The sequence below is a fragment of the Staurois parvus genome, unplaced genomic scaffold, assembly GCF_062004578.1.
Source record: "Staurois parvus isolate SC_StPar_1 unplaced genomic scaffold, SC_StPar_1.0 ptg001236l, whole genome shotgun sequence".
Classification (NCBI taxonomy): domain Eukaryota; kingdom Metazoa; phylum Chordata; class Amphibia; order Anura; family Ranidae; genus Staurois; species Staurois parvus.
In genome coordinates, this window is record NW_028319032.1 from 40,485 (window position 1) to 67,486 (window position 27,002).

A 27,002-nucleotide genomic window follows, 5' to 3' on the forward strand; every position below is an offset into this window, starting at 1 on the left:
TGAATCCATTTTTCCTTCTACTCGTGAGATGTTCTCTGTGCCACTGGCTGCAACACAACCCCAAAGCATGATTGATCCAACCCCATGCTTAACAGTTGGACAGAGGTTCTTTTCATTCAATTCTGTGCCCCTTCCTCTCGAAACGTACCTTTGCTCTCTCCGGCCAAAAAGTTCAATTTTAACCTCATCGGTCCACAGAACTTGTTTCCAAAATGCATCAGGCTTGTCTATAATGTTCATTTGCAAAGTTTAAATGATGATTTTTGTGGTGAGGACGTAGAAGATGTTTTCTTCTGATGACTCTTCCATGAAGACCATATTTGTACAAGTATCTCTTCATAGTGGAATAGTGACCACAACTCCAGTGTCTGCCAGATCTTTCTGGAGGGATCGTGCCGTCAAACGTGGGTTTCAATTGTTTTTCTCACAATCCTGCGAGCTGTTCTGTCTGATATTTTTCTTGGTCTTCCAGATCTTGCTTTAACTTCCACTGTTCCTGATGACTGCCATTTCTTAATTACATTCCGAACAGAGGATATTGACATCTGAAAACGCTTTGCTATCTTCTTATAGCCTTCTCCAGCTTTGTGAGTGTCAACTATTTTCAGTTTCAGTTTTCTAGACAACTGCTTAGAAGAACCCATGGTGCTGATTGTTGGGGCAAGGTCAGATGAGTCTGGGCATTTAAAACCTTTGAGATTGACATCACCTGGTCTTCCCAGACGATGATTGAGAACAATCCATGACACTGGCAGGTCTCAGCTTTGCAAAGGGGGCAGTGCATGCTATAAATTCTGCAGGGGGCCCAAACTTTTGCAGACGCCATTTTTTTGTTTTCTGTTATTTTGAAAGTGTAAATGATGGAAATAAAATCTAACTTTTGTTGACATATTATAAGAATGTCTAATCTGTAATTTGATGCCTTTTGGAGATTTTTCCATCTTTCCTTGGCTTCTTTATGCACATTAATACAAATTTTTAGCTGGGGTGCCCAAACTTTCGATCCCCACTGTATATATATATATATATATATATATATATATAACGTGATTTTGCGCACCTCTGCCGCCCTGTAGCAGTATTTCTCCTATAAGGCGGTTGGGAAGCGGTTAACTAGTATCCACCCCTTTGTTTACTTTCAGCTGGCACCTAGAGAAACCCCTGGCTGGCAGCTGCATGGTGCTGAGGACTAGTCATCGGTTGCTATGATGCAGGCAGCCATTGCCATATTTAAGTGATGACATCAGCCAGCACCCAACCCCTGTGTTTTCTTTCAGCAGACTCCGGGGGAATCTCCTGGCTGGCAGCTGCATGGGGCCAGGGTGAGTCATCAGTTGCTAGGATGCCAGTTGCCATTGCCATATTTAGGTAGGGGCATGAACTGGCATCCACCCCTTTGTTTACTTTCAGCCGCCACCCAGAGAAACCCCTGGCTGGCAGCGGCATGGTGCCGAGGACAAGTCATCGGTTGCTATGATGCAGACAGTCATTTCCATATTTAGGTGATGACATCATCAAGCATCAATTCCCTTTGTTTACTTTCAGCCGACACCGGGGAATCTCCTGGCTGGCAGCTGCATGGGGCCAGGGATGAGTCATCAATTTATTTATTTTTTTTTAAGAATACACTTTATTGAATTTTAATGCATACAAACACAATATAATAATACACAATTTTTGGGTCAAATATAAGGCTCCATGCACACTATCTTTTTTTTTTTTTTTTTTTTTTTTTTTTTTTAGCTAAAAAAATTCGGATAAAAAATGCTGTTAGTAGCGTTCAGAGGGGTTTAGGAGCGTTCGCGTTTTATTCGGTCTTCTTACCAGGGGCGGACTGACAACTCATGGGAGATCATGGGGCCCCTGTGTCCTTGCCCAAACTCAAAAAAGCCTATGAAAAAGGTACCGGGGGCATCTCATGGGGCCCCCTACTGACCCCGGGCCCTCGGGCAGTGCCCGCGTTTCCAAATGGTCAGTCCGCCTCTGCTTCTTACAGTATATGTAGAGGAAAACAAGCTGCTAGGAGCATTTTAGCAGAGTTTAGCATTTTTTTTTCTGTTGGAAAACGCTCCAAAAAAACTACAAAAAAATTTTTTTCTCTGCTCCTAGATGTTGATGCTCAAAAAAAGCAAATAGCCTAAAGTAGTGTGCATGGAGCCATACGGTACATGGAGAAAAAAGCTGTTAGGAGCGTTATACACGGCTCAAAACAATGAAAGGAAGACTCTGAAAACCCATCAGATCCCAATGGGGAGGAATCTCCTGCTGGATCTCTATACTGACATGGACGGGGGATGGGTGAGGAACGTAAGGACGTCCCATCGTTGGATGGAAATGATCGACCTACAGAGGACTGAAATCAAAGACACCCCGAAAATCAAAGTGAAGAAATGATGCAGCAGGCGAGTCCATGTTGGTGAAATGTCATTGCAGCAACTCAGAATGGCCCTCAGTAGTTTGTGTGGCCCCCACGTGCTTGTATGCATGCCTGACAATGTCGGGGGGAGGCTCCTAATGAGACCACGGATGGTGTCCTGGGGGATTTCCTCCCAGATCTGGACCAGAGCATCACTGAGCTCCTGGACAGTCTGAGGTTCAACCTGGCGGCGTCGGATGGACCGAAACATGACATCCCAGATGTGTTCTATTGGATGAAGGGGCCATTCAATGGTATCAATTCCTTCTTCCTCCAGGAACTGCCTGCATACTGTCACCACATGAGGCCGGGCATTGTCCTGCACCAGGAGGAACGCAGGACCCACCGCACCAGGAGGAACGCAGGACCCACCGCACCAGGAGGAACGCAGGACCCACCGCACCAGGAGGAACGCAGGACCCACCGCACCAGGAGGAACGCAGGACCCACCGCACCAGGAGGAACGCAGGACCCACCGCACCAGGAGGAACGCAGGACCCACCGCACCAGGAGGAACGCAGGACCCACCGCACCAGGAGGAACGCAGGACCCACCGCACCAGGAGGAACCCAGGACCCACTGCACCAGCGTAGGGTCTCACAATGGGTCCAAGGATTTCATCCCCATACCTAATGGCAGTCAGGGTGCCATTGTCTAGCCTGTAGAGGTCTGTGCGCCCCCCCCCCATGGATATGCCTCCCCAGACCAGGGAGCGCGCACAGCTTGAAAATGCGGGTGCCGTTTATGAACGGCAACCCAGCCCTGTACTGCCACCGCCCTGCCGTTTATAAACAGTGGCCGGACGGGAAGGGGTTAAGTGCTTGGGTGTAACAAATGTACAAATTTATTTCCGGCACCTTTTCAACCAATAGGCTGCTTTCACACTGAGCAGCTTTTGATGCACTTTTGCACCAGAAACGCTCAAGAGAAATGCATCCCTTTAAATCCAATGTATGCCTTCACACTGGTCCGTTTGGGCTTTTTTTTTTTTGCTATTTTTTTTTCGCATGAAAGTGGAGTTACCCTTTAAGTGACTGGGATTAAAAATCCTTCTTGGTGCATATTTGGTCAATAAAAAAAAAAAAAAAAATCGCACCTTCCCATTAACCATTTGCTAACCGCTCTATAGCCCAATGACGGCTGCAGCGCGGTTTTCCAGTTGTGGGAGGGCGATGTCCTCCCAGAATGCGCTTCTCCCCCCCTCGGCCATATTGTATTTGACAGAAAATGAGAGCGATTGCAGATTGAAAAGGAAAGGAAATTTTTAATCACATCCAGTTACATTGTGACTTGTGTCGCCATTGTATATGATAGATTTTTTTTTTTTTTTTGCTTGCTATTTTTTTTCCCACCAACGTGGAGTTACCCTTGAAATGTAGTTTTTATTTTTAGATCCTTTGTTTACCCGTATGACCTGCAGGAGGCATGAGCGCGACTGAATGGATTTCTTCATATTTCATGGTTTATCCTCGGATTATAGACAGCGCAGACTTGTAACTACAACTTGTTGGGTTACTGTAAAAAAATAAATAAATAAATAAATAGACGCGGATTTTCCGATTTGTATTAAGCCGCGTCGCCTACCTGGCCTGTGACTCTTCCAGGCTCGCTTCGCTTTACGTCGATTTCCTTAGAGAGGTAATTGGTTTGGCTGCCAGTAATTGTCTTTGTTTATCGATCTCACGCATCCTCTTCTATGTGTGCCCAGCGCAGGTCGATTGGCTGGTGCTATAAGTTTAAGTATCGTTCAGCAATTAAGTGTGGATTGTAGATGATATTTATTTATTTCAGGTACTTATATATCGCCGTCAGTTTACGCAGCACTTTACATATATATTGTACATTCACATCAGTCCCCACCCCCGAGGAGCGTACAATCTAAGGTCCCTAACTCACATTCATACATAAATATACTGGGGACAATTTAGAGAGAAGCCAGTTAACCTACCAGCATGTCTTTGGAATGTGGGAGAAAACTGGAGTACCCGGAGGAAACCCACGCAGGCACAGGGAGAACATGCAAACTCCAGGCAGGTGGTGCCGTAGCTGGGATTCGAACCAGCGACCCGAGTACTGCCAGGCGGAAGTGCCAACCATTTAGCTACTGTGCTGCCCTACAATCTAAGGTCCCTAACTCACATCCATACATACACATACTAGGGACAATGTAGACAGGAGCCAATTCACCTACCAGTATGTCTCTGGAGTGTGGGAGAAAACCCACGCAGGCACAGGGAGAACATGCAAATTCCAGGCAGGTGGTGCCGTAGTTGGGGTTCGAACCAACGAACCTAGTTTACATAATTATCGTACATTCACATCAGTCCCCGCCCCCGAGGAGCGTACAATCTAAGGTCCCTAACTCACATTCACACATACACATACTAGGGCCAATGTAGACAGGAGCCAATTAACCTACCAGCATATCTCTGGAGTGTGGGAGTAAACCCACGCAGGCACAGGGAGAACATGCAGACTCCAGACAGGTGGTGGTGCCGTAGTTGGGTTTGAACCAACGACCAGAGGAAACCCACGCAGGCACAGGGAGAACATGCAAACTCCAAACAGGTGGTGCCGTGGTTGGGGTTTGAACCAACGACCCCAGTTTACATATATATTGTACATTCATATCAGTCCCTAACCCTCAAGGGGTGTACAATCTAAGATCCCTAACTTGTATTCATACATACACATACTAGGGATAATTTAGACTGGAGCCAATTCCCCTCCCAGCATGTCTCTGGAGTGTGGGAGGAAACCCACGCAGGCACAGGGAGAACATGCAGACTCCAGGCAGGTGGTGCTGTGGTTGGGGTTTGAACCAGCGACCCTAAACCCTAGTTTACATATATATTGTACATTCATATCAGTCCCTAACCCTCAAGGGGCGTACAATCTAAGGTCCCTAACTCACATTCATACATACACATACTAGGGTCAATGTTGACAGGAGCCAATCCACCTCCCAGCATATCTCTGGAGTGTGGGAGGAAACCCACGCAGGCACAGGGAGAACATGCAGACTCCAGACAGGTAGTGGTGCTGTAGTTGGGATTTGAACCAATGACCCGAGTACTGTCAGGCGGAAGTGCTAATCATTTAGCCGCTGTGCTGCCCCAATTAGGTATGGGTTGCATGCGGTTCTGGATATTAGTGGTTGAGGTCATAGACTGCGAGGAGATGAAAGTTGCCGATATCACCGAGATAAGTCACCCAATCCAGGCATTCTTTGGGGCCGGATCAGGCAGAGGCTTCATATCCATAGACCTGACCACTCTTCAGGGAGAACTTCGAGAAGATGGGTCACTTTTCTCTGACAATATTCAGTTCCTGATAGAAGAGAATACATCTGTCCCGTCTTCTAGGTGCCCTCATGGTAGCTGTGATGTTGGAGAGGGCGCCTGCCCCCCCCCCCCCCCCCCGTCCACACTGGCCCCAAGTACTACAGCTAGCAAGGAGATGTCTGCCTCTGGCTGTCTCTGGCTCCCAGCACTTGCCTGGAATGAGTACCCACACAAGGAATGCCAAGTCATGGAGAGGGCATGTCAAGAAGATGACCAGTTTGCTTGCCAGTAGCTGTCTCTGGCTCCCAGCACTTCGAACGGCAAGTACCTACATGGGCAATGCTGAGACCAGGAGGGGGCATGTCAAGGAGATGGCTGCTTTGCTAGCAAGTGCCTGTCTCTGGCCCTCAGCATTTGGCCAAGGCAAGTACCTACACTAGGAATGCTGACATTGGGGCGGGGGGGGGGGGGATGTCAAGGAGTTGGCTGCTTTGCTAGCGGGCGCCTGTCTCTGGCCCTCAGCATTTGGCCAAGGCAACTACCTACAGTAGGAATGCTGACATTAGGGTGGGGGGGATGTCAAGGAGTTGGCTACTTTGCTAGTGTATGTCTGTCTATGGCTCCCAGTACTTGGCCAAGGCAGATACCTACACAAGGAACGCTGAGATTGGGGGGGGGGGGGGGCATGTCAAAGAGTTGTCTGCTTCTCTAGTGAGTGCCTCTCTCTGGCTTCCTGCACTTGGCCAAGGCAAATACCTACTCAAGGAATGCTGAGATGGGGGTGAAGGGGGATGTCAAGGTGATGGCTGCTTTGCTAGCGAGTGGCTGTCTCTGGCTCCCAGCACTTTCCTGAATCAAGTACTTAACTGGACAATGCTGAGACCGGGAGGGGGCATGTCAAGGAGATGGCTGCTTTGCTAGCGAGTGGCTGTCTCTGGCTCCCAGCACATGCCCGAGGCAAATAACTACACAAGAAATTCTGTGTCAGGGACAGAGCATGCCTAGGCGATGGCTGCTTTGCTAGTAAATGGCTGTCTCTGGCTCCCAGCACTTGTCTGAGACAAGTACCAAGATAAGGAATGTCAAGTCATGGAGAGGGCATGTCAAGATGACAACCAGTTTGCTAGCAAGTAGCTGTCTCTGGCTCCCCAGACCTTGCCCACAGCAAGTAGCTACACGGGAAATGTTGAGACGGAGGGGGCATGTCAAGGAGTTGGCTGCTTTGCTAGCAAGTGGCTATCCCCGGCTCCCAGCACTTGGCCAAGGTAAATACCTACACAAGGAATGCTGAGATTGGGGGGAAGGGGGGCATGTCAAGGAGTTGGTTGCTTTGCTAGTGAGTGCCTGTCTCTGCCTCCCAACACTTGACCAAGGCAGATGCCTACACCAGCAAAGCTGATTTGCTAGCGAGTGGCTGTCTCTGGCTCCCAGCACTTGTCTGAAACAAGTACCAAGATGAGGAATGCCAAGACATGGAGAGGGCATGTCAAGATGACGACCAGTTTGCTTGCCAGTAGCTGTCTCTGGCTCCCAGCACTTGCCCACGGCAAGTACCTACACGGGCAATGTTGAGACCAGGAGGGGGCATGTCAAGGAGTTGGCTGCTTTGCTAGTGAGTGGCTGTCTCTGGCTCCCAGCACTTGGCCAAGGCAAGTACCTACACTAGGAATGCCAAGACAGGGAGGGGACATGCCATCTTTGGGCAAGTGCAGGGAGCTGGAGACAGCCACTCACTAACAAAGCAGCCATTTCCTTGCTAGCTGCGGTTTCGAGTGGCCAGGGATAGGATGGTATGATTGGGGATAGGATGGTATGATTGGGGATAGGATGGTATGATTGGGGATAGGATGGTATGATTGGGGATAGGATGGTATGATTGGGGATTGTATTGTATGATTGGGGATAGGATGGTATGATTGGGGATTGGCTGGGAGGGTCGAGACTAGATTGGGTGACTTATCTCAGTGCTATAGTCAACTTTATTCTTTTAGCAGTCTAATGCCTGAACCAGTAATATATAGAACTGCATGCAGCCCATGCCTAATTGCTGGTACTGTATGCTTTATTTTGTTGTGAAAAAACTTTGAAACCCCCCCGCCCCCCTTCCCCCCAGCATTTCTAGCCGTGGCCATCTTGAGTAAGGGCAGATAATTCATAAAGCATTTACTTTCTGGAATTCGTCTGTCCTTAGCTCAGTCATTCAGGCAGGACGATGTACTTAGCTGAGAAAGCCCCTCCCATGAAGACTCCTGGGATGTATGACATCATTTTGGCCTAGCCTTGAAACCAGGAAGTAATTGAAGAAATCTGGAAAAAAAAAAGTATAAAATACTGTCAGTAGATATAATATCCACTTGAAGACCGAGCATTTTCTGGCACGTTTACATTTTGTATTTTTTTTGCTAGAAAATTACTTATAACCCCCCAAACAGTATATATTTTTTTTTTTAGCAAAGACCCTAGAGAATGAAATGGCGATTGTTGCAATTTTTTAATGGCACATGGTATTTGCACAGCGGTTTTTCAAACACAACTTTTTGGAAAAAATACACTTTAGTGAATTTAAAAAAAATACAAAACGCAATATATACCACGAATAGTTTTTTTTGTAAAATATGAAAGAGGACATTGCGGCGAGTAAATAGATACCTAACATGTCACGCTTTAAAATGGCGCATGCTCATGGAATGGCGACAAATTGCGCTACTTAAAAATCTCCATAGGCGACGCTTTAAACATTTTTACAGGTTACCAGTTTAGAGGTAGAGGCGTTCTAGCGCTAGAATGATTACTCGCGCTCTAATGCTCGCAGCGATACCTCACATGTGTGCTGCAAACACCATTTACACATGCGTGCACGATTTACGTATGCATTCGCTTCTGCGCGTGAGGGATGGGAGCGCTTTAAAAAATGTTTTATTTTTTTTTTATTGTCTCTTTATTTATTTTTAATCATTTTTATTCCTATGACAAGGAATGTAAGCATCTCATGTACCAGAAATATGCATGGCAGGTCCTTAACAGCGCGGTCACATCAAACCTGACTTTGAAATTGCGCGACTTACAGTGAAGTCGCACGATTTCAAAGTCGGGTGACATGCCGATTTCAGGTGCGATTTGCAAGACGTCTGACACAGAGGTCTATGCAAATCGCACCAAAAGTAGTACATGGACTACTTTAGAAATCGGTGCGGATCCGACCAAGTCGGGACCGCACCGATATCACCGCTCTTATTGCGGACAATAGGGTGCGACTTGGCATGTGATTTGCAAGCCGCAGGGTATGACACGTCGCACCCAGTGTGACCGGGGTGTAAAAGTCCGCAGCTTAAAAACCAGCCACTTACCTGTCCCTCGGTCCCGTGGTGTGTCCCCTGCAGTCAGTTTCACCGGCCGTCCTGTATTCCAGGAGGCCGGCATCTTCAGTGTGGGCCCCCGGCTGTGACAGCTTGCGGCTTCACAGACGGGTGCCCAGTGCGCATGCGCGAGAAGCGCTGCGCTTCCTGAATGGCCCCGTAGTCTTCTGGGACCTGTCACGTGTCCCAGGAGACTACAGAGAGGGAGGGGGGGGGATGAAACTTCCGTTTCGATCGCCTAGCGATTGCAGCAGAATTTGAGAGCGGGTATCTGTCAATTTCGGGTACCCCCCCCCCCTCCTGCTCCCCAAAGGTTGCCAATCCTTAAAGGGGAGCGGGGGACCAGTCTTTAAAGCGGAACTTCCCCTTTTTGGTGGAACACCACTTTAAGGAGCGATCTGAGGGTAAAAAAAAAAAACCAATCTCTTCTTTACCTTTCCAAGCAACACATCAAAAAATATATATTTTTTTGAACTTTTGCTGTAAAAAAAGAAAAAAAAAAAGTTTTCTTCCGCCGCCGACCGGATGTGACGTCATGATGTCGCTCTGGTACTCCATCATGAATGATAGAGGCAATCAAAGACCATAGAGTCTCTCATCGCCTCCACCTTCAGCCAAACACACAGTCAGATCGTTTTTTTTTTTTTTTTTTAACGGTAGACCAGCAAGTGGCAGGGGGGGGGGGGTGAGCTTTGTAACTGTAAGTTACAAAGAGAAAAGTAATGAGCTGCATCTGCAAGATTCAGGTCACTGCAAGATCCCCGCTACGAAAAATATTGACTCTGTATTTGTTTCTGCATACCATCCTATCACCAATCCTATCCCCTATCATACCATCCTATCCCCAATCATACCATCCTATCCTCAATCCTATCCCCAATCATACCATCCTATCCCCAATCCTATCCCCTATCATACCATCCTATCCCCAATCATACCATCCTATCCCCAATCATACCATCCTATCCCCTATCATACCATCCTATCCCCAATCATACCATCCTATCCCCAATCATACCATCCTATCCCCAATCATACCATCCTATCCCCAATCCTATCCCCAATCATACCATCCTATCCCCAATCCTATCCCCAATCATACCATCCTATCCCCAATCCTATCCCCAATCATACCATCCTATCCCCTATCATACCATCCTATCCCCAATCATACCATCCTATCCCCTATCATACCATCCTATCCCCAATCCTATCCCCTGTCATACCATCCTATCCCCAATCATACCATCCTATCCCCAATCATACCATCCTATCCCCTATCATACCATCCTATCCCCAATCATACCATCCTATCCCCTGTCATACCATCCTATCCCCAATCATATCCCCTATCATACCATCCTATCCCCTATCATACCATCCTATCCCCAATCCTATCCCCTATCATACCATCCTATCCCCAATCCTATCCCCAATCATACCATCCTATCCCCAATCCTATCCCCTATCATACCATCCTGTCCCCAATCATACCATCCAATCCCCAATCATACCATCCAATCCCCAATCATACCATCCAATCCCCAATCATACCATCCAATCCCCAATCATACCATCCTATCCCCAATCATACCATCCTATCCCCAATCATACCATCCTATCCCCAATCATATCCCCTATCATACCATCCTATCCCCAATCATACCATCCTATCCCCAATCATACCATCCTATCCCCAATCATACCATCCTATCCCCTATCATACCATCCTATCCCCTATCATACCATCCTATCCCCAATCATACCATCCTATCCCCAATCATACCATCCTATCCCCAATCATACCATCCTATCCCCAGTCCTATCCCCAATCATACCATCCAATCCCCAGTGTCCTCCTATTCTGATAATGAAATGTCCTTGCAGTTGCTGTCTCACGACCGATACCGGGCCGCTCAGCGCATCGCAGTGTTCCTGAACATGCCAGATGAGATCCAGACCGGGGACATCCTACGGGACATCTTCAGGCAAGGCAAGTCCTGCTTCATTCCACGGTACCAGCGTGGCACCAATCACATGGACATGGTGAAGCTCAGCTCGGTGGAGGAAATTCAAAACTTGCCAGTGACCACGTGGAACATCCGCCAGCCCGGGGAGGAAGAACGCCGGGAGGAAGCTTTGTCCACGGGTGAGCGAGAGGTTTCTGTGAGCGTCTAAGTGGAATGGGTACGGAGTGTAGATTAATGAGAGAAAAAAAAAGAAAAGCTGGAAAAAAAAAGAAAAGTCAGCAGCTACAAAAACTGTAGCTGCTGACTTTTAAAATACAGCCACTTACCTGTCCCTCGGTCCCGCGGTGTCCTCACCACAGCTGGTTTCACTGGCCATCTTCTCTCCCCGGCATCTTCAGTGTGGGCACCCGGCTGTGACAGCTTGCGGCTTCACAGCCGGGTGCCCACTGCGCATGTACGAGAAACGCTGCGCTTTGTGTACGGCCCCGTAGTCTTCTGGGACCTGTCATGTGTCCCTGAAGACTACAGGGAGGGGCGATTTCCGCCTCCGATCACTTAGGCGATCGCAGTGGGAGCGGGTTCCTGTCAAATTCAGATACCCTCTACCCGAAGGTGCCAATCCTTAATGGGGACCGGGGGACAAAGCATTAAAATAGAACGTCCCCCTTTGGGTGGAGCTCCGCTTTATACAACTGTAGTATCAGGCTGCAACATAAAATTAAAAAAATTGAAGGGGGTCTGAATACTTTTTGAATGTGCTGTACATGGGTGCAAGCTGGACCAATGTAGCTATGTAAAAATCTACTAAGCCTGGAATTCGCCTTTAACCCCTTTCGCTGCCAGGTCTGACAGCAGGCGGCTGCAGCTACCGGGATGGTGTGTAAATCTGACAAGCAGATTCCTGCCTGTCAGGTGGAAGCAGTCCAGCAGCTCCGCTGCAATCGATTGCTTCCACAGCCCCCTGGTTCCGGTCGTCCCCCCCCATCCCGTGGGAACGCTCCCGCCAAGTAATCGGGCTCCGCTTGCCCATCTGTGGGCCCGGGGAGAGCTATGGCGGGTAGAGGGAGAGAGAGCGGACAAGTGTGCACTCCCCTCATCTTCTTCCTGTGACCTGGAAGGCGGCGTGTGACGTCACTTCCAGGGTCACGGTTGCCACTTTCTCAGCTAGAATAGATGGGGAGAGATGTATTGCAATGGAATCTGCATTGCATTACATCCAGTGGAGCCCAGAGGAAACATTGGTGGTCTTTTAGACCCTGCATATCTCATTAAAGAGAACCTGTCACCAAAAAATCATCACATTTGTGTCCCCTATGTGGTGAAAACAAAGTGAAGTAAAAAAAAATTTTTTTTACTATTTTTTAAAAATATTTACACCCAAGCACAGAACATTCCTTCCCCCCCAAAAAATAAATTTGATCACCCCCACATAGACGCACATACGAACGTAAACGCACACGTTGGGGCGCCTACGCGGGAAAACGTCAATTGCGATAAACACGTTACATATGACCGCGCACACCGGAGTGAGAGCGATCATTCTAACACATGACCTCTTCCGTGACACTAAACTGATGACCTGTCGGGGTTTTTGAAGCGTCGCCTATAGAAAATATCGGCACTGAAGTTTGTTGCCATTTCACAGGCGCACACAAATTTAAGGTTTGACATGTTGGGTATCGATTTACTCGGCGAGCCTTGTCTTTTATATTTTACCCAAAATTTGGGTAAGTTATTCTGTTTGTCCTAAAATTCACTTTAGTGTGATTTTTACTGACATTTTGCATTTCCTAGACCTTTGCAATAATATCGTGTGACCTAAAAAAATTGGAACTACCGCTGTTTAATTCTCTATGGTGTCTGCTTTCAGAAAATATATCCTGTTTGGGGGGATTGTGTAATCTCCGGCCTAAAAGGATTTTTTTAAAAATATGTGCAAAAAATGGCAAAACAGCCCTGACAGTGAAAGGGTCAACCATTTCATATAATATTTGTAAAGCAGGGTTCTCAGTCCAGGATTCCATGGAAGTCTCTAGGGTTCCTTTGGAGGGGTTGTAGGGGTTCCTTGAGCGATGAGCAATTTCTGCCTCTCAGGTAAGTTGCCACTGACACCATTGATCTTTTTAGCTATCAATAAGGGGGTAATTCTTCCCACTGACCACCAATGTAAGGGACATTCTTCCCACTGACCACCAATGTAAGGGACATTCTTCCCACTGACCCCCAATGTAAGGGACATTCTTCCCACTGACCCCCAATGTAAGGGACATTCTTCCCACTGACCCCCAATGTAAGGGACATTCTTCCCACTGACCCCCAATGTAAGGGACATTCTTCCCACTGACCCCCAATGTAAGGGACATTCTTCCCACTGATCCCCAATGTAAGGGACATTCTTCCCACTGACCACCAATGTAAGGGACATTCTTCCCACTGACCACCAATGTAAGGGACATTCTTCCCACTGACCCCCAATGTAAGGGGCATTCTTCCCCACTGACCCCCAATGTAAGGGGCATTCTTCCCCACTGACCCCCAATGTAAGGGGCATTCTTCCCACTGACCACCAATGTAAGGGGCATTCTTCCCACTGATCCCCAATGTAAGGGACATTCTTCCCACGGACCACCAATGTAAGGGACATTCTTCCTACTGATCACCAATGTAAGGGACATTCTTCCCACTGACCCCCAATGTAAGGGACACATTCTTCCCACTGACCCCCAATGTAAGGGACATTCTTCCCACTGACCACCAATGTAAGGGACATTCTTCCCACTGACCACCAATCTAAGGGACATTCTTCCCACTGATCACCAATGTAAGGGACATTCTTCCCACTGACCACCAATGTAAGGGACATTCTTCCCACTGATCACCAATGTAAGGGACATTCTTCCCACGGACCACCAATGTAAGGGACATTCTTCCCCCTGACCACCAATGTAAGGGACATTCTTCCCACTGACCCCCCATGTAAGGGACATTCTTCCCACTGACCCCCCAATGTAAGGGACATTCTTCCCACTGACCCCCCCCCAATGTAAGGGACATTCTTCCCACTGACCACCAATGTAAGGGGGATTCCCTGATGAAGCCACGTGACCCGGTGGTGTAACGTGTAGGGGAGGGGCTCTGACGTCACGACGCCATACCTATCGACATTCACGGCGAGTACAGACAGGGTGCCTGAGAGCACACACTGAGGCATATCATACAGTTTGTTTTCGCTTCCTATATGTGAGTGCGCAATTTTGAGGTTACTAATAAAGTAAATTTATAAAGGATAAGGCACTATATATCTGTTCTTTTGCATGATATCAAACTTGGTGGAGAGGCGGAGATAGACACTTATATCCCCGAAGAAGGAGGAGATTTACACATCATCCACTGAGGCATAGATTGCCAGTCAAGGAGAAAGGGCGACCCCCAGTGGAAGAAGGGTGTTAATACGTCTGTATCCTGGAAAAGAATCCTCTTTATACAATTATTGTCATCTGATCCCTTGAGGACAGAAGCGTGATCAGCCTTACTTAACAGTTTGGCTATAAAGTGAGGTGAGCGCGTATATTTATCAGCACAGCAAGAGTGGCACTGCACGTTTATTTGGCACATCAAGATTTATATATTCACAGAGTGGACTTATACTTATTTCCAATTTTTTTCAAATTTTATTTATTATTTTTTTAATCTATGTACACAGATTTTATGCATACTGAATAGATTTATTTTGCATTCTTCACAAGTATATCTTTTTTGCACCTTTAAGTGTGGCACGTTCACTATTATTTGATGCACTTACAGTCAGGTCCATAAATATTGGGACATGGACACAATTCTAACATTTTTGGCTCTATACTCCACCACAATGGATTTGAAATGAAACGAACAAGATGTGCTTTAACTGCAGACTGTCAGCTTTAATTTGAGGGTATTTACATGCAAATCAGGTGAACGGTGTAGGAGTGACAACAGTTTGCATATGTGTCTCCCACTTGTTAAGGGACCAAAAGTAATGGGACAGAATAATAATCATAAATCAAACTTTCACTTTTTAATACTTGGTTGCAAATCCTTTGCAGTCAATGACAGCCTGAAGTGTGGAACGCATAGACATCACCAGACGCTGGGTTTCATCCCTGGTGATGCTCTGCCAGGCCTCTACTGCAACTGTCTTCAGTTCCTGCTTGTTCTTGGGGCATTTTCCCTTCAGTTTTGTCTTCAGCAAGTGAAATGCTCAATCGGATTCAGGTCAGGTGATTGACTTGGCCATTGCAGAACTTTCCACTTCTTTGGTTGCTTTTGCAGTCTGCTTTGGGTCATTGTCCATCTGCACTGTGAAGCGTCCAATGAGTTGTGAAGCATTTGGCTGAATATGAGCCGATAATATTCCCGAAACACTTCACAATTCATCCGGCTGCTTCTGTCAGCCGTCACATCATCAATAAATACAAGAGAAGCAGTTCCATTGGCAGCCATACATGCCCACGCCATGACACTACCACCACCATGATCACTGATGAGGTGGTATGCTGAGGACCATGAGCAGTTCCTTCTCCATACTCTTCTCTTCCCATCACTCTGGTACAAGTTGATGTCGGTCTCATCTGTCCATAGGATGTTGTTCCAGAACTGTGAAGGCTTTTTTACATGTCGTTTGGCAAACTCTAATCTGGCCTTCCTGTTTTTGAGGCTCACCAATGGTTTCCATCTTGTGGTGAACCCTCTGTATTCACTCTGGTGAAGTCTTCTCTTGATTGGTGACTTTGACACACATACACCTACCTCCTGGAGGGTGTTCTTGATCTGGCCAACTGTTGTGAAGGGTGTTTTCTTCACCAGGGAAAGAATTCTTCGCTCATCCACCACAGTTGTTTTCCGTGGTCTTCCTGGTCTTTTGGTGTTGCTGAGCTCACCGGTGCGTTCCTTCTTTTTAAGAATGTTCCAAACAGTTGTTTTGGCCACGCCTAATGTTTTTGCTATCTCTCTGATGGGTTTGTTTTGTTTTTTCAGCCTAATGATGGCTTCACTGATAGTGACAGCTCTTTGGGTCTCATCTTGAGAGTTGACAGCAACAGATTCCAAATGCAAATAGCACACTTGAAATGAACTCTGGACCTTTTATCTGCTCATTGTCATTGGGATAATGAGGGAATAACACACTCCTGGCCATGGAACAGCTGAGAAGCCAATTGTCCCATTACTTTTGGTCCCTTAACAAGTGGGAGGCACATATGCAAACTGTTGTAATTCCTACACCGTTCACCTGATTTGGATGTAAATACCCTCAAATTAAAGCTGACAGTCTGCAGTTAAAGCACATCTTGTTTGTTTCATTTCAAATCCATTGTGGTGGTGTATAGAGCCAAAAATGTTAGAATTGTGTCCATGTCCCAATATTTATGGACCTGACTGTAGGTCTATATATTTAGTTTTGGATTTTTAAATGATCTATATTGATGTATATATTATATATGGTGGAGCGCGACACATAATTGAATTGTTTTTTGTATTTTGCACTATTTATGAGTAAGTGTTTTAGTGTTGATGCACCACTAGTATTTTTACTATTAATATTTTTTACACAATTTGTATATATTTGTTTTGAAAAATATCACATATTGGCTCACAAGTACACACTTTTATAGTATTCTGTCCTCCTTTCTGCTGTAGGTTGCTTAGACAATGTGGGGGCGGAGACGAGGGGGGTGCCGCAGCTGAGGAGAGGTGTGAGGGCCATGTGAAATGGCTTGGAGTGGCAGATTCGGCCCGGGGGGCCTTGTGTTTTCACACCCTGTGCTCTTCAGGATTGTAAATAACATAGGCAAGATCGCTTCTCGGCCTTTTGGCTAAGATCAAGTGTAGTATCTGTTCTTATCAGTGTCCAGCAGGGGCGCTCCACGGCCATTCTAGCTTTGCGGGGATGGCTGGTTGTATAGTACCCCTGCTGGAATGATGGGGGTCTGGACGGCTAGTACCGGCTGGAACAGAAAGCGTGGCGCCCACGAGTAGTAGCTGGGGCCCGGGAGTAATTCTCCCGGGAAGACCGGAAGGACCCAGTTCCTCCTGATTCGAGCGGATCTACCTTGTCTGGCCAGGGGTCGGGAAGGCAGAAAGTCCACAAACCAGTTCCCCCTGAGTGGTCGCCTCAGGGGTGCCCTTAGTAACACCTGGGTGTGGGACCCCACAGTGTGAAAATGGCACATGGTCACTGTGTTTACCGCTTTTCCTGCACAGCTCCCTCAGGACCAGGCCTTCTGGCTAAGTTCGGGGCAATTTTTGCTACAGGCCTCAGGGCCTGGTCTGTGCACAATTTGGCACGACCACTTTTTTTATTTTCTATTTATTTAATTTATTTCACCTCCCACGTTTTGTCACTTTTTCTTTCTTATGTGTGTGTTTTTCTCACAGGATGGAGGGTGTGGGTCCTCAGGCCTGCCCTGAAGTCTAGGGGGAGGATGTGTGGCCTTTTGGTTCCTTCCTCCCCTGTCCCTGGGGGGTTTTCTCTTCGGGAGAGCCCCCTGACCAAGTACTGGGTGTCCGGCTTCGGCTGGCCACAAGGAACGGTGGTCCACCAGGCCTTTTGGCCAGGAGGACCAAATGGGAACCTTGTCCTTGTCAGGAGCTTCGTGCCCCGGGGGAACAGAGTAGTGGTCCATCCCCTTCGGGGGAAGGACAAAGCACACCCCTAAGTGCACTTTTTCGTGTGGTGTTTTGCACTTGCACTTTTTTTGTGAACACTTACGTGTTTTTCGTTAAAATAAAAAAATAACGTAGGCAAGATAGAACTACAGATGCATCTCTATAAATTTGGAATATCATCAAAACGTTAATTGAAGTAATTCAAAAAGTGAAACTTATATATGATATAGATTCATTACACATAGAGTGACATATTTCAAGCATTTCTTTCTTTTAATTTTGATGATTATGGCCTACAGCTAGGGAAAAATATCAGAAAATTACAATATTGTGAAATATTTCAATATTATAGATTCATGGTGTCCCACTCTAATCAGGTAATTCACTCCAAACACCTGCAAAGGGTTCCTGAGCCTTTAAATGGTCTCAGTCTGGTTCAGTAGGAATCACAATCATGGGGAAGACTGCTGACCTGACAGTTGTCCAGAAGACAGTCATTGACGCCCTCCACCAGGAGGGAACGTCACAAAAGCTCATTGCTAAAGAAGCTGGCTGTTCACAGAGTGCTGTATCCAATCATATTAATGGAAATTTGAGTGGAAGGAAAGAGTCCGGTGGAAACGGTTGCACAAGCAACAGGGATAATCGCAGCTTTGAGAGGACTGTGAAGAAAAGGCCATTCAAGAATTTGGGGGAGATTCACAAGGAGCGGACTACGGCTGGTGTCAGTGTTTCAAGAGCCACCAACACACAGATGTATCCAGGACATGGGCTACAACTGTCGCATTCCTTGCATCCATCCACTCCTGAACCAGCGACAACGTCAAAAGCGTCTTACCTGGGCTAGGGAGAAAAAGGACTATTACTCGGTGGTCCAAAGTCCTCTTTTCAGATGAAAGTCAAATCAAGGTCCGAGTCTGGAGAAACAGCTGAGAGGCACAGAATCCAAGCTGCATGAGGTCCAGGGTGAAGTTTCCACAATCGGTGATGATTTGGGGAGCCATGTCCTCTGCTGGCGTTGGTCCACTTTGTTTTATCAAGTCCATAGTCAGCGCAGCCGTCTACCAGGACATTCTAGAGCACTTCATGCTTTCCTCTGGTGACCAGTTTTATGGAGATGCTGATTTTGTTTTTCAGCAGGACTTGGCACCTTCCCACACTGCCAAAATACCAATACCTGGTTTTAATGATCATGGTATCACTGTGCTTGATTGGCCAGCAAACTCGCCTGACCTAAACCCCATAGAGAATCTGTGGGGTATTGTCAAGAGGAAGATGAGACACCAGAGCCAACAATGCAGAAGAGCTGAAGGCCGTTATCAAAGCAACCTGGGCTTCCATAACACCTCAGCAGTGCCAGAGGCTGATCACCTCCATGCCATGCCGCCAGTGGTGTATGTAGGTTTTGTGCTTCCCTAGGCAATACAAACATTGTCTGCCCTGATGGACACCAACCAAAACAACCCCCCCTCCCCCCCCCCCACGAAGAGAGCCTGACATTGACCAACAACATCCCTGCTCCCCACCCGGGAGAGCCTTCCACTAACCTTTCACCACGATAGAGAGACACTCATCTTCACAGCCCGGACATCCCCGTGAAAAAGAGCCAGGCTCTACATACACCATCAAGCATCCCGCAACCTCTCTCAGATCCCATCTGGTTCCCATGGTGCACGCTTCCCTTCTTTCATCTTTTCTTCTGGGGGAGGGGGGGTTCTTCCCCCTTGAAAAATGCCACCCTAGGCAAGTGCCTTGTTTGCCTCGTGGTAAATATGCCCCTGCACACCGCATTGATGCAGTATGGAGCCCCGACCAAGTATTGAGTGCATACTATACTGTACATGGACCTACTTTTCAGTATTACAAATCCTTTTTTTTAATTTCTTTTTTATTGGTCTTATGTAATATTCTAATTTTCTCTGTTATCGAATTTTGGGGTTTTCCCTGGCTGTAAGCCATAATCATCAAAATTAATAGAAAGACATGCTTGAAATACATCACTCTGTGTGTAATGAATCTATGTAATATATGAGTTTCGCTTTTTGAATTGAATTACTGAAATAAATTAACTTTTTAATGATATTGTAATTTATTGAGATGCACCTGAATTACATACAGCTACTGAGCGCATGTTCTACCCCACCCTCCCTCAAAAGGATAACATTTCTTTTTTGCATCAGATCTATGAAGGCCATTAATGCTACGTATGGTCTGAAGACGTTCAGATGAGCACCCCCAGTTTAGTGCATTATAAGAGATCTGATATTTAGCAATAGCCCCTGAAAATCACTGAAGACAATTCAGGGAAGGAGGCCTGAATGGGAAGTAGGCCTGAATGGGAAGTAGGCCTGAATGGGAAGTAGGACTGGATGGGAAGTAGGCCTGGATGGGAAGTAGGCCTGGATGGGAAGTAGGCCTGGATGGGAAGTAGGCCTGGATGGGAAGTAGGCCTGGATGGGAAGTAGGCGCGACTGGGAAGGAGGCGCGACTGGGAAGGAGGCGCGACTGGGAAGGAGGCCTCTATGGGAAGGAGGCCTCTATGGGCAGGAGGCCTCTATGGGCAGGAGGCCTGGATGGGAAGGAGGCCTGAATGGGAAGACGGTATTGTTACACCATGGAAGTCTGATCCACTCTGTAGAGTTAAACATTTGAAAAGGAAAATGAGTTTGCCAGCGACTTGGCCGATTTCCATTTGCAGATGACATATCGGGTTTCTTTGGTTGTTTTAAGATTTTTGTTAGCACACATTGAGTGCTTGGACGTGCTCATTGGCATTTACAATAGTAGATCAGGTTCATATCTATGACAAATGTTCTCCTCCTGTCTGCAAGAATTGTGTACCTACAATCCTTCATAAAAAACAGAAAAAATACGACCAGAAGGTCAAGAGAACCCCATGGGACTTTGAGGGCAAAAAAGTATAAAACATGCAATATATTAAAAGACCAATAGTCAATCTTTATTTTTAACAACAAGTAATGGCCAAACGGCCAGTACAATTACGGTATTTTTCCTCCATAAGCTGCACCTAGGTTTTAGAGGAGGAAAGCAAGAAAAAACATTTCTGAACCAATGGACTGCAGACATGGTACAGGAGGTGATCAGAGACTGCGGACACAGTACAGGAGGTGATCAGAGACTGCGGACATAGTACAGGAGGTGATCAGAGACTGCGGACATAGTACAGGGGATGACCAGAGACTGCGGACATAGTACAGGAGATGATCAGAGACTGCGGACACAGTACAGGAGATGACCAGAGACTGTAGACACAGTACAGGAGATGACCAGAGACTGCGGACATAGTACAGGAGGTGATCAGAGACTGCGGACACAGTACAGGAGGTGATCAGAGACTGCGGACACAGTACAGGAGATGACCAGAGACTGTAGACACAGTACAGGAGATGACCAGAGACTGCGGACAGGGTACAGGAGATGACCAGAGACTGCGGACACGGTACAGGAGATGACCAGAGACTGCGGACACGGTACAGGAGATGACCAGAGATTGCGGACACGGTACAGGAGATGACCAGAGACTGCGGACACGGTACAGGAGATGGCCAGAGACTGCGGACACGGTACAGGAGATGGCCAGAGACTGCGGACACGGTACAGGAGATGGCCAGAGACTGCGGACACGGTACAGGAGATGACCAGAGACTGTGGACACGGTACAGGAGATGACCAGAGACTGCGGACCTTTGGGGAGCGTGGGGGGGGATTTGACAGGTACCCACTTCCGCTGCGATCGCCTCTCTCCCCGAAGTCTTCTGGGACACGTGACAGGTCCTGGAAGACTACTGGGCCATTCACAAAGCGCAGCGTTTCTCACGCATGCGCAGTGGGCATTCGGCTGTGAAGCTGCAAGCTGTCACAGCCGGGGGCCCACACTGAAGATGATGAGGTGATGACACCGCTGGACCGAGGAGCAGGATCTGCTGCACAGAAGAGCCGAGCGGCCGGCCTGGTATCGGGATGATGCCCGCAGCTTGTAATAGCATTCCGAGCGACTAAGTAGCTGCTGGATTGCTATTACAAGCAGTGGGAGGGGACATTCTCCCCACCCCTGCCTTTCATGGGCTGTCCCACCGGACACCCAATCGACCAGCCAGCATTTCCACCGGCTGGTTATAGAACCGAAGAAAGAGCTGAATCGCTATAGGCTACCGGGAGGGATGAACTGACATCACTTCTGGTTTACGTGGATATAAATGGTGCCATTTTTAAAAATGGAAAGCGTTCAATCACAGCGATCTTGGTGTCATTGATTGCTTTTCAGGGCAGAGGAGGGATTTGGGGGTCTTATTGACTCCAGATCCCTCCATACAGAGGACCTGTCACAGGCCTATCGCTTTCACGGGGGGTGTTTACAATGTATAAAAGTGCTAAAAAAAAAATGTAACCACTTTAGCTCCGCCCCATACTGCTACAGGGCGGCAGCTGTGCGCAAAATCGTGTATATATACGTGATTTCGCATTTCCGGGTAGGGAGTGTGCGCCCCACCTGCGCCGCCATTCGCGGCCGTGGCTGGCTGTCAATCACCGGGTCCCGGCCGGTGATTACTCGCCATCGTCTGGTGATTGCCGAGGATCTGCGACCGGGGGGGGGGGGGGGTTACTGTTAGTAAACAATACAGTTCTCCTCCCTGTCATTTCCGGCACACTGCTTTGCATGGCAGATCATGATGTAAAACACACACAGTTAACCCTTTGATCTCCCCAGATGTTAACCCCTTCCTGCCCAGTGCCATTAGTACAGTGTCAATGCTTTTTATTATCACTGGGGATGTCAGTGACACCAATTCCTCCCCCCCCCCCCCCAGTGTCAGAATGCCTGCCGCATTCCCGCTATAAGTCGCTGATCGCTGCCATTACTAATATGAAAAAAAAAAAAATCCCAGTATCTATACCGCCATTTGCAGACGTATCGGGATTTATTTTTTTTAGCTATATATATGTGATTTTGCATTTCTAGGTAAGGCCATTCGTGGATGTGGCTGTCAATCACCGGGTCCCTGCCAGTGATTATTGCCGACGCCTGGTGATTTCCAACGATCTCCGACTGTTAACAGTCCTCCCTTTTGTTGGCTCGGGCACACTGCACAGCACAGCCATCCAGAGGAGTGTGATTACAGTGAAGCACACAGACCCCGCCACCTAGTAATATACTCACCCCCCCCGCACACAGTTAACCCTTTGATTGCCCCTCACATTATTCCCTTCCTGCCCAGCGCCTTTAGTACAGTGTCAGTGCTTTTTATTAGCACTGATCTCTGTATTGGTGTCACTGGGGATGCCAGTGACACCAAGTCAGTTCCCCTCCCCCCCCAGTGTCAGAATGCCCGCCGCAGTCCCGCTATGAGTCGCTGATCACTGCCATTACTAGTAAAAATGTAAAAAAAAATTTTAATAACCCCAGTATATATACTGCCATTTATAAATGTTATAACTTTCACATAAACCAATTAATTTACACGTATTGGGTTTTTATTTTTTTAGCAAAGACACGGAGCAGAATACATGTTGGCCGAAATTTATGACGAAATTTGATTTTTGTAATTTTTTACTGATCATGTTTCTTTTACAAAGAATTTTATTGTAAATGGAGCAACGATAAACAAACATTCGGAACATAGAATCCTTGACCAATACATAGAAAATTGTACTGTATGCTTGAGAAATAATGTAACGCGTACATTGGAGAGAAAAAAAAAAAACTCAAAACATCAGCTATAACTTATAACAGAAATGCCCGGTACAAAGGGTACGATTCACAGTCTTTGATGGTCAATGATAGTGTAGATTCTGAGAGAGAAAATTGCTACATCGAGAAATATTGGACAAGAGTATAATAAAGACACAGACCAGGAGGAGAGAGAAGAAGAGATATAAAAAAAAAAAAAAAGGGGGGGGGGGGGGAAAGTAGGGCTCCGGGGAGATCCTAGCAGAATCCAACCTCATATCGACAGAAGGGACTGGTCTAATCTTGATGGTTGGGCTATATCCAGCCAGGGACGCCATATCTGCAGAAATTTAGTTTTACTGGTCATGTTTAATAGCAAAAAGTCAAATATATTGTTTTTTTTTCCCCAAAATGGTCAGTCTTTTTTTGTTTATAACGCAATAAATAAAAACCGCACAGGGGATCAAATACCACAGAAAGAAAGCTCAATTCGTGGGAAAAAAGAGGTAAATGTAATTTGGGTGCAGCGTCGCATGACCGTGCAATTGTCAGTTAAAGAAACGCAGTGCCGCAGAGCAAAAAATAGCCTGGTCAGGAGGGGGGGGGGGGGAATCCTTTGGAGGGTGAGGGGTTAACAGCGGTTTTTTTTCATCCAGTGTTTTTTGAGTTTGAAAAAACACTAGTGTGCATGTAGCCTAAAAGATGACATTACACCAAGAAAATCGATAACAAACATGTCACGCTTTAAAATTGTGGAACAGCAACAAACTACGTACATTATATGATCCATCGGTGACGCTTTCAGATCCTTTCCAGGTTCCCAGTTTAGAGTTGTGCTGGCCATACACAGGGAAGAATGCCCCTTACATTGGGGGTCAGTGGGAAGAATGTTCCTTACATTGGGGGTCAGTGGGAAGAATATCCCTTACATTGGGGGTCAGCGGGAAGAATGTCCCTTACATTGGGGGTCAGCGGGAAGAATGCCCCTTACATTGGTGGTCAGTGGGAAGAATGTCCCTTACGTTGGTGGTCAGTGGGAAGAATGTCCCTTACATTGGGGGTCAGTGGGAAGAATGTCCCTTACATTGGTGATCAGTAGGAAGAATGTCCCTTACATTGGTGGTCAGTGGGAAGAATGTCCCTTACATTGGTGGTCAGTGGGAAGAATGTCCCTTACATTGGGGGTCAGTGGGAAGAATGTCCCTTACATTGGGGATCAGTGGGAAGAATGTCCCTTACATTGGGGATCAGTGGGAAGAATGTCCCTTACATTGGGGGTCAGTGGGAAGAATGTCCCTTACATTGGGGGTCTGTGGGAAGAATGTCCCTTACATTGGGGGTCAGTGGGAAGAATGCTCCTTACATTGTGGGTCAGCGGGAAGAATGCTCCTTACATTGGGGGTCAGCGGGAAGAATGCCCCTTACATTGGGGGTCAGCGGGAAGAATGCCCCTTACATTGGGGGTCAGCGGGAAGAATGCCCCTTACATTGGGGGGTCAGCGGGAAGAATGTCCCTTACATTGGTGATCAGCGGGAAGAATGTCCCTTACATTGGTGATCAGCGGGAAGAATGTCCCTTACATTGGGGGTCAGCGGGAAGAATGTCCCTTACATTGGTGGTCAGCGGGAAGAATGTCCCTTACATTGGTGGTCAGCGGGAAGAATGTCCCTTACATTGGGGGTCAGCGGGAAGAATGTCCCTTACATTGGGGGGTCAGCGGGAAGAATGTCCCTTACATTGGGGGTCAGCGGGAAGAATGTCCCTTCCATTGGGGGTCAGTGGGAAGAATGTCCCTTACATTGGTGGTCAGGGGGAAGAATGACCCTTACAGTGGGGGGTCAGTGGGAAGCATTACCCCCTTACAGAAAGCTAAAGGAACCCCTAACAACCTCTGGAGGAACCCTAGGATTCCATGGAACCGTAGTACAGGGTCCCTGGTGTAAATGAATGAAATTGCGGGTCTGTCCAATGGAAAGCGTCCGTATACCCCTACATTTCCCATACTTTGGGCCGGACAGTGTTGCAGCAGACCGGTTTTGACCCATGGGCAATGATTTGGAGAGCTCGGTGTTGGACGATACATTTTATATTGCTCATAAACATATTTGGTTTGATAATCGTGAACCCTGACTTACCTTATGTAACCCAATTCTTACAGGAGGACTGGACCTTGTCCTTGTGCCGGGACTTGGATTTGATAAGGACGGCCATCGCTTGGGGCGGGGTAAAGGATATTACGACACATTCTTAGAACGCTACAACCAACAACTTTCTTCCAGACCACACACCATCGCTTTGGCTTTCCAAGAGCAGATATGTCCCTCCATCCCCGTCACTGACAGCGACTTTGTCATCGATGAGATCCTCTGCGCTGGAGATCTGGAAATAGTTACAAACTGAAAAACGCTACCGACAGAGGCGACCGGCCACTCTATGGGAAAGCAATAACATGAAATTCCAGGTAATTTATAAATCAAATACAATTCTCTATCTCGGGATTTATCATTTCTCACAATATTTCTCCTCTGAGGTCCTCAGGCCTCTTCCTCTGCTCGGGATCCAATCTCATCTACCAAGAAAATCAGCTCATCCCCTCCGGACTGAATAATTGAACCGTTCTTCAGTCAGAAATGGAACCCGTTCAATCCGTGGCCTAAAGATCTTCCCCTTCTCTCATTCCTAGCTTTCAGAATAGACTGGCATTAATTAAAGTCATTTTATACTTTTGTAACACCTAATAATAAAAATGATAAGTTGTTTCTGTTGTATGTTGCTTGCTGCTTCTCCATCTCATTCTATTCAGTCATTATTTATTTATTTCAGGTACTTATATAGTGCTGTCAATTTACTCAGCGCTTTAGATATATATTGTACATTCCCATCAGTCCCCGCCCCCGAGGAGCATACAATCTACGGTCCCTAACTCACATTCATACATACACATACTAGGGCCAATATAGACAGGAGCCAATTCACCTACCAGCATGTCTTTGGAGTGTGGGAGGAAACTGGAGTACCTGAAGGAAAACCCATGCAGGCACAGGGAGAACATGCATGCTCCAGGCAGGAGGTGCCGTTGTTGGGATTCGAACCAACGACCCGAGTACTGCCAGGTGGAAGTGCTAACCATCTAGCCACTGTGCTGCCCATTATTAGTTATTATGTGGTTTGCTTCACCCAAAGGTCCAGTGATCCCAGTGGCTGTCAAGCCATGAGCTAAAGGGGGTCTCAAATGCGGCCCCTGTCATCACCAGAGGGCCACGCATAATGTTCAATATGTAATGCTTAAGAGGACTATCAGAGACTGCAGACCTACTAGAGCCAATGAGGGTCAGAGAGTGTGGAACAGAGATGTGCACGATGGGAAAATTCGTTTAGTTTCGGATTCATTCGTTAAAGTTGGTTCTAAAGGCTCCATTTTTTTTACCTTCACATATTCTATGTAAAAAACTTCTGTGTGTAGCAGCCCCCCTTACACTTACCTGAGTCCCATCCCCATCCAGCAATGTCCATGAGAGCTTCGGCTCTCTGGAGACTCTCACTCCTGATTAGCTGAGGCAGCAGCGGGAGCCATTGGCTCCCCACTGCTGTCAATAACAGCCAGTGAGCCAATCAGGAGTAGGATTGGGCATGGCCAAGCCGCG

General features: G+C 47.1%; 1 protein-coding gene and 1 pseudogene across 1 annotated transcript in view; both read left to right on the forward strand.

Annotated features, from left to right (window-relative positions):
* Window positions 1–26,117, forward strand: part of MTHFS (methenyltetrahydrofolate synthetase) — a 28,686-nt gene extending 2,569 nt beyond the window's left edge. The window contains exons 2-3 of the mRNA XM_089660391.1: window positions 10,944–11,205; window positions 25,517–26,117. Coding sequence (XP_089516517.1) covers window positions 10,944–11,205; window positions 25,517–25,758 — 504 coding nt within the window. The 3' untranslated portion in view covers window positions 25,759–26,117. The remainder of the gene's footprint in view (window positions 1–10,943; window positions 11,206–25,516) is intronic.
* Window positions 16,856–16,973, forward strand: LOC149437967 (U2 spliceosomal RNA; annotated as a pseudogene).
* Window positions 26,118–27,002: the final 885 nt, after the last annotated feature.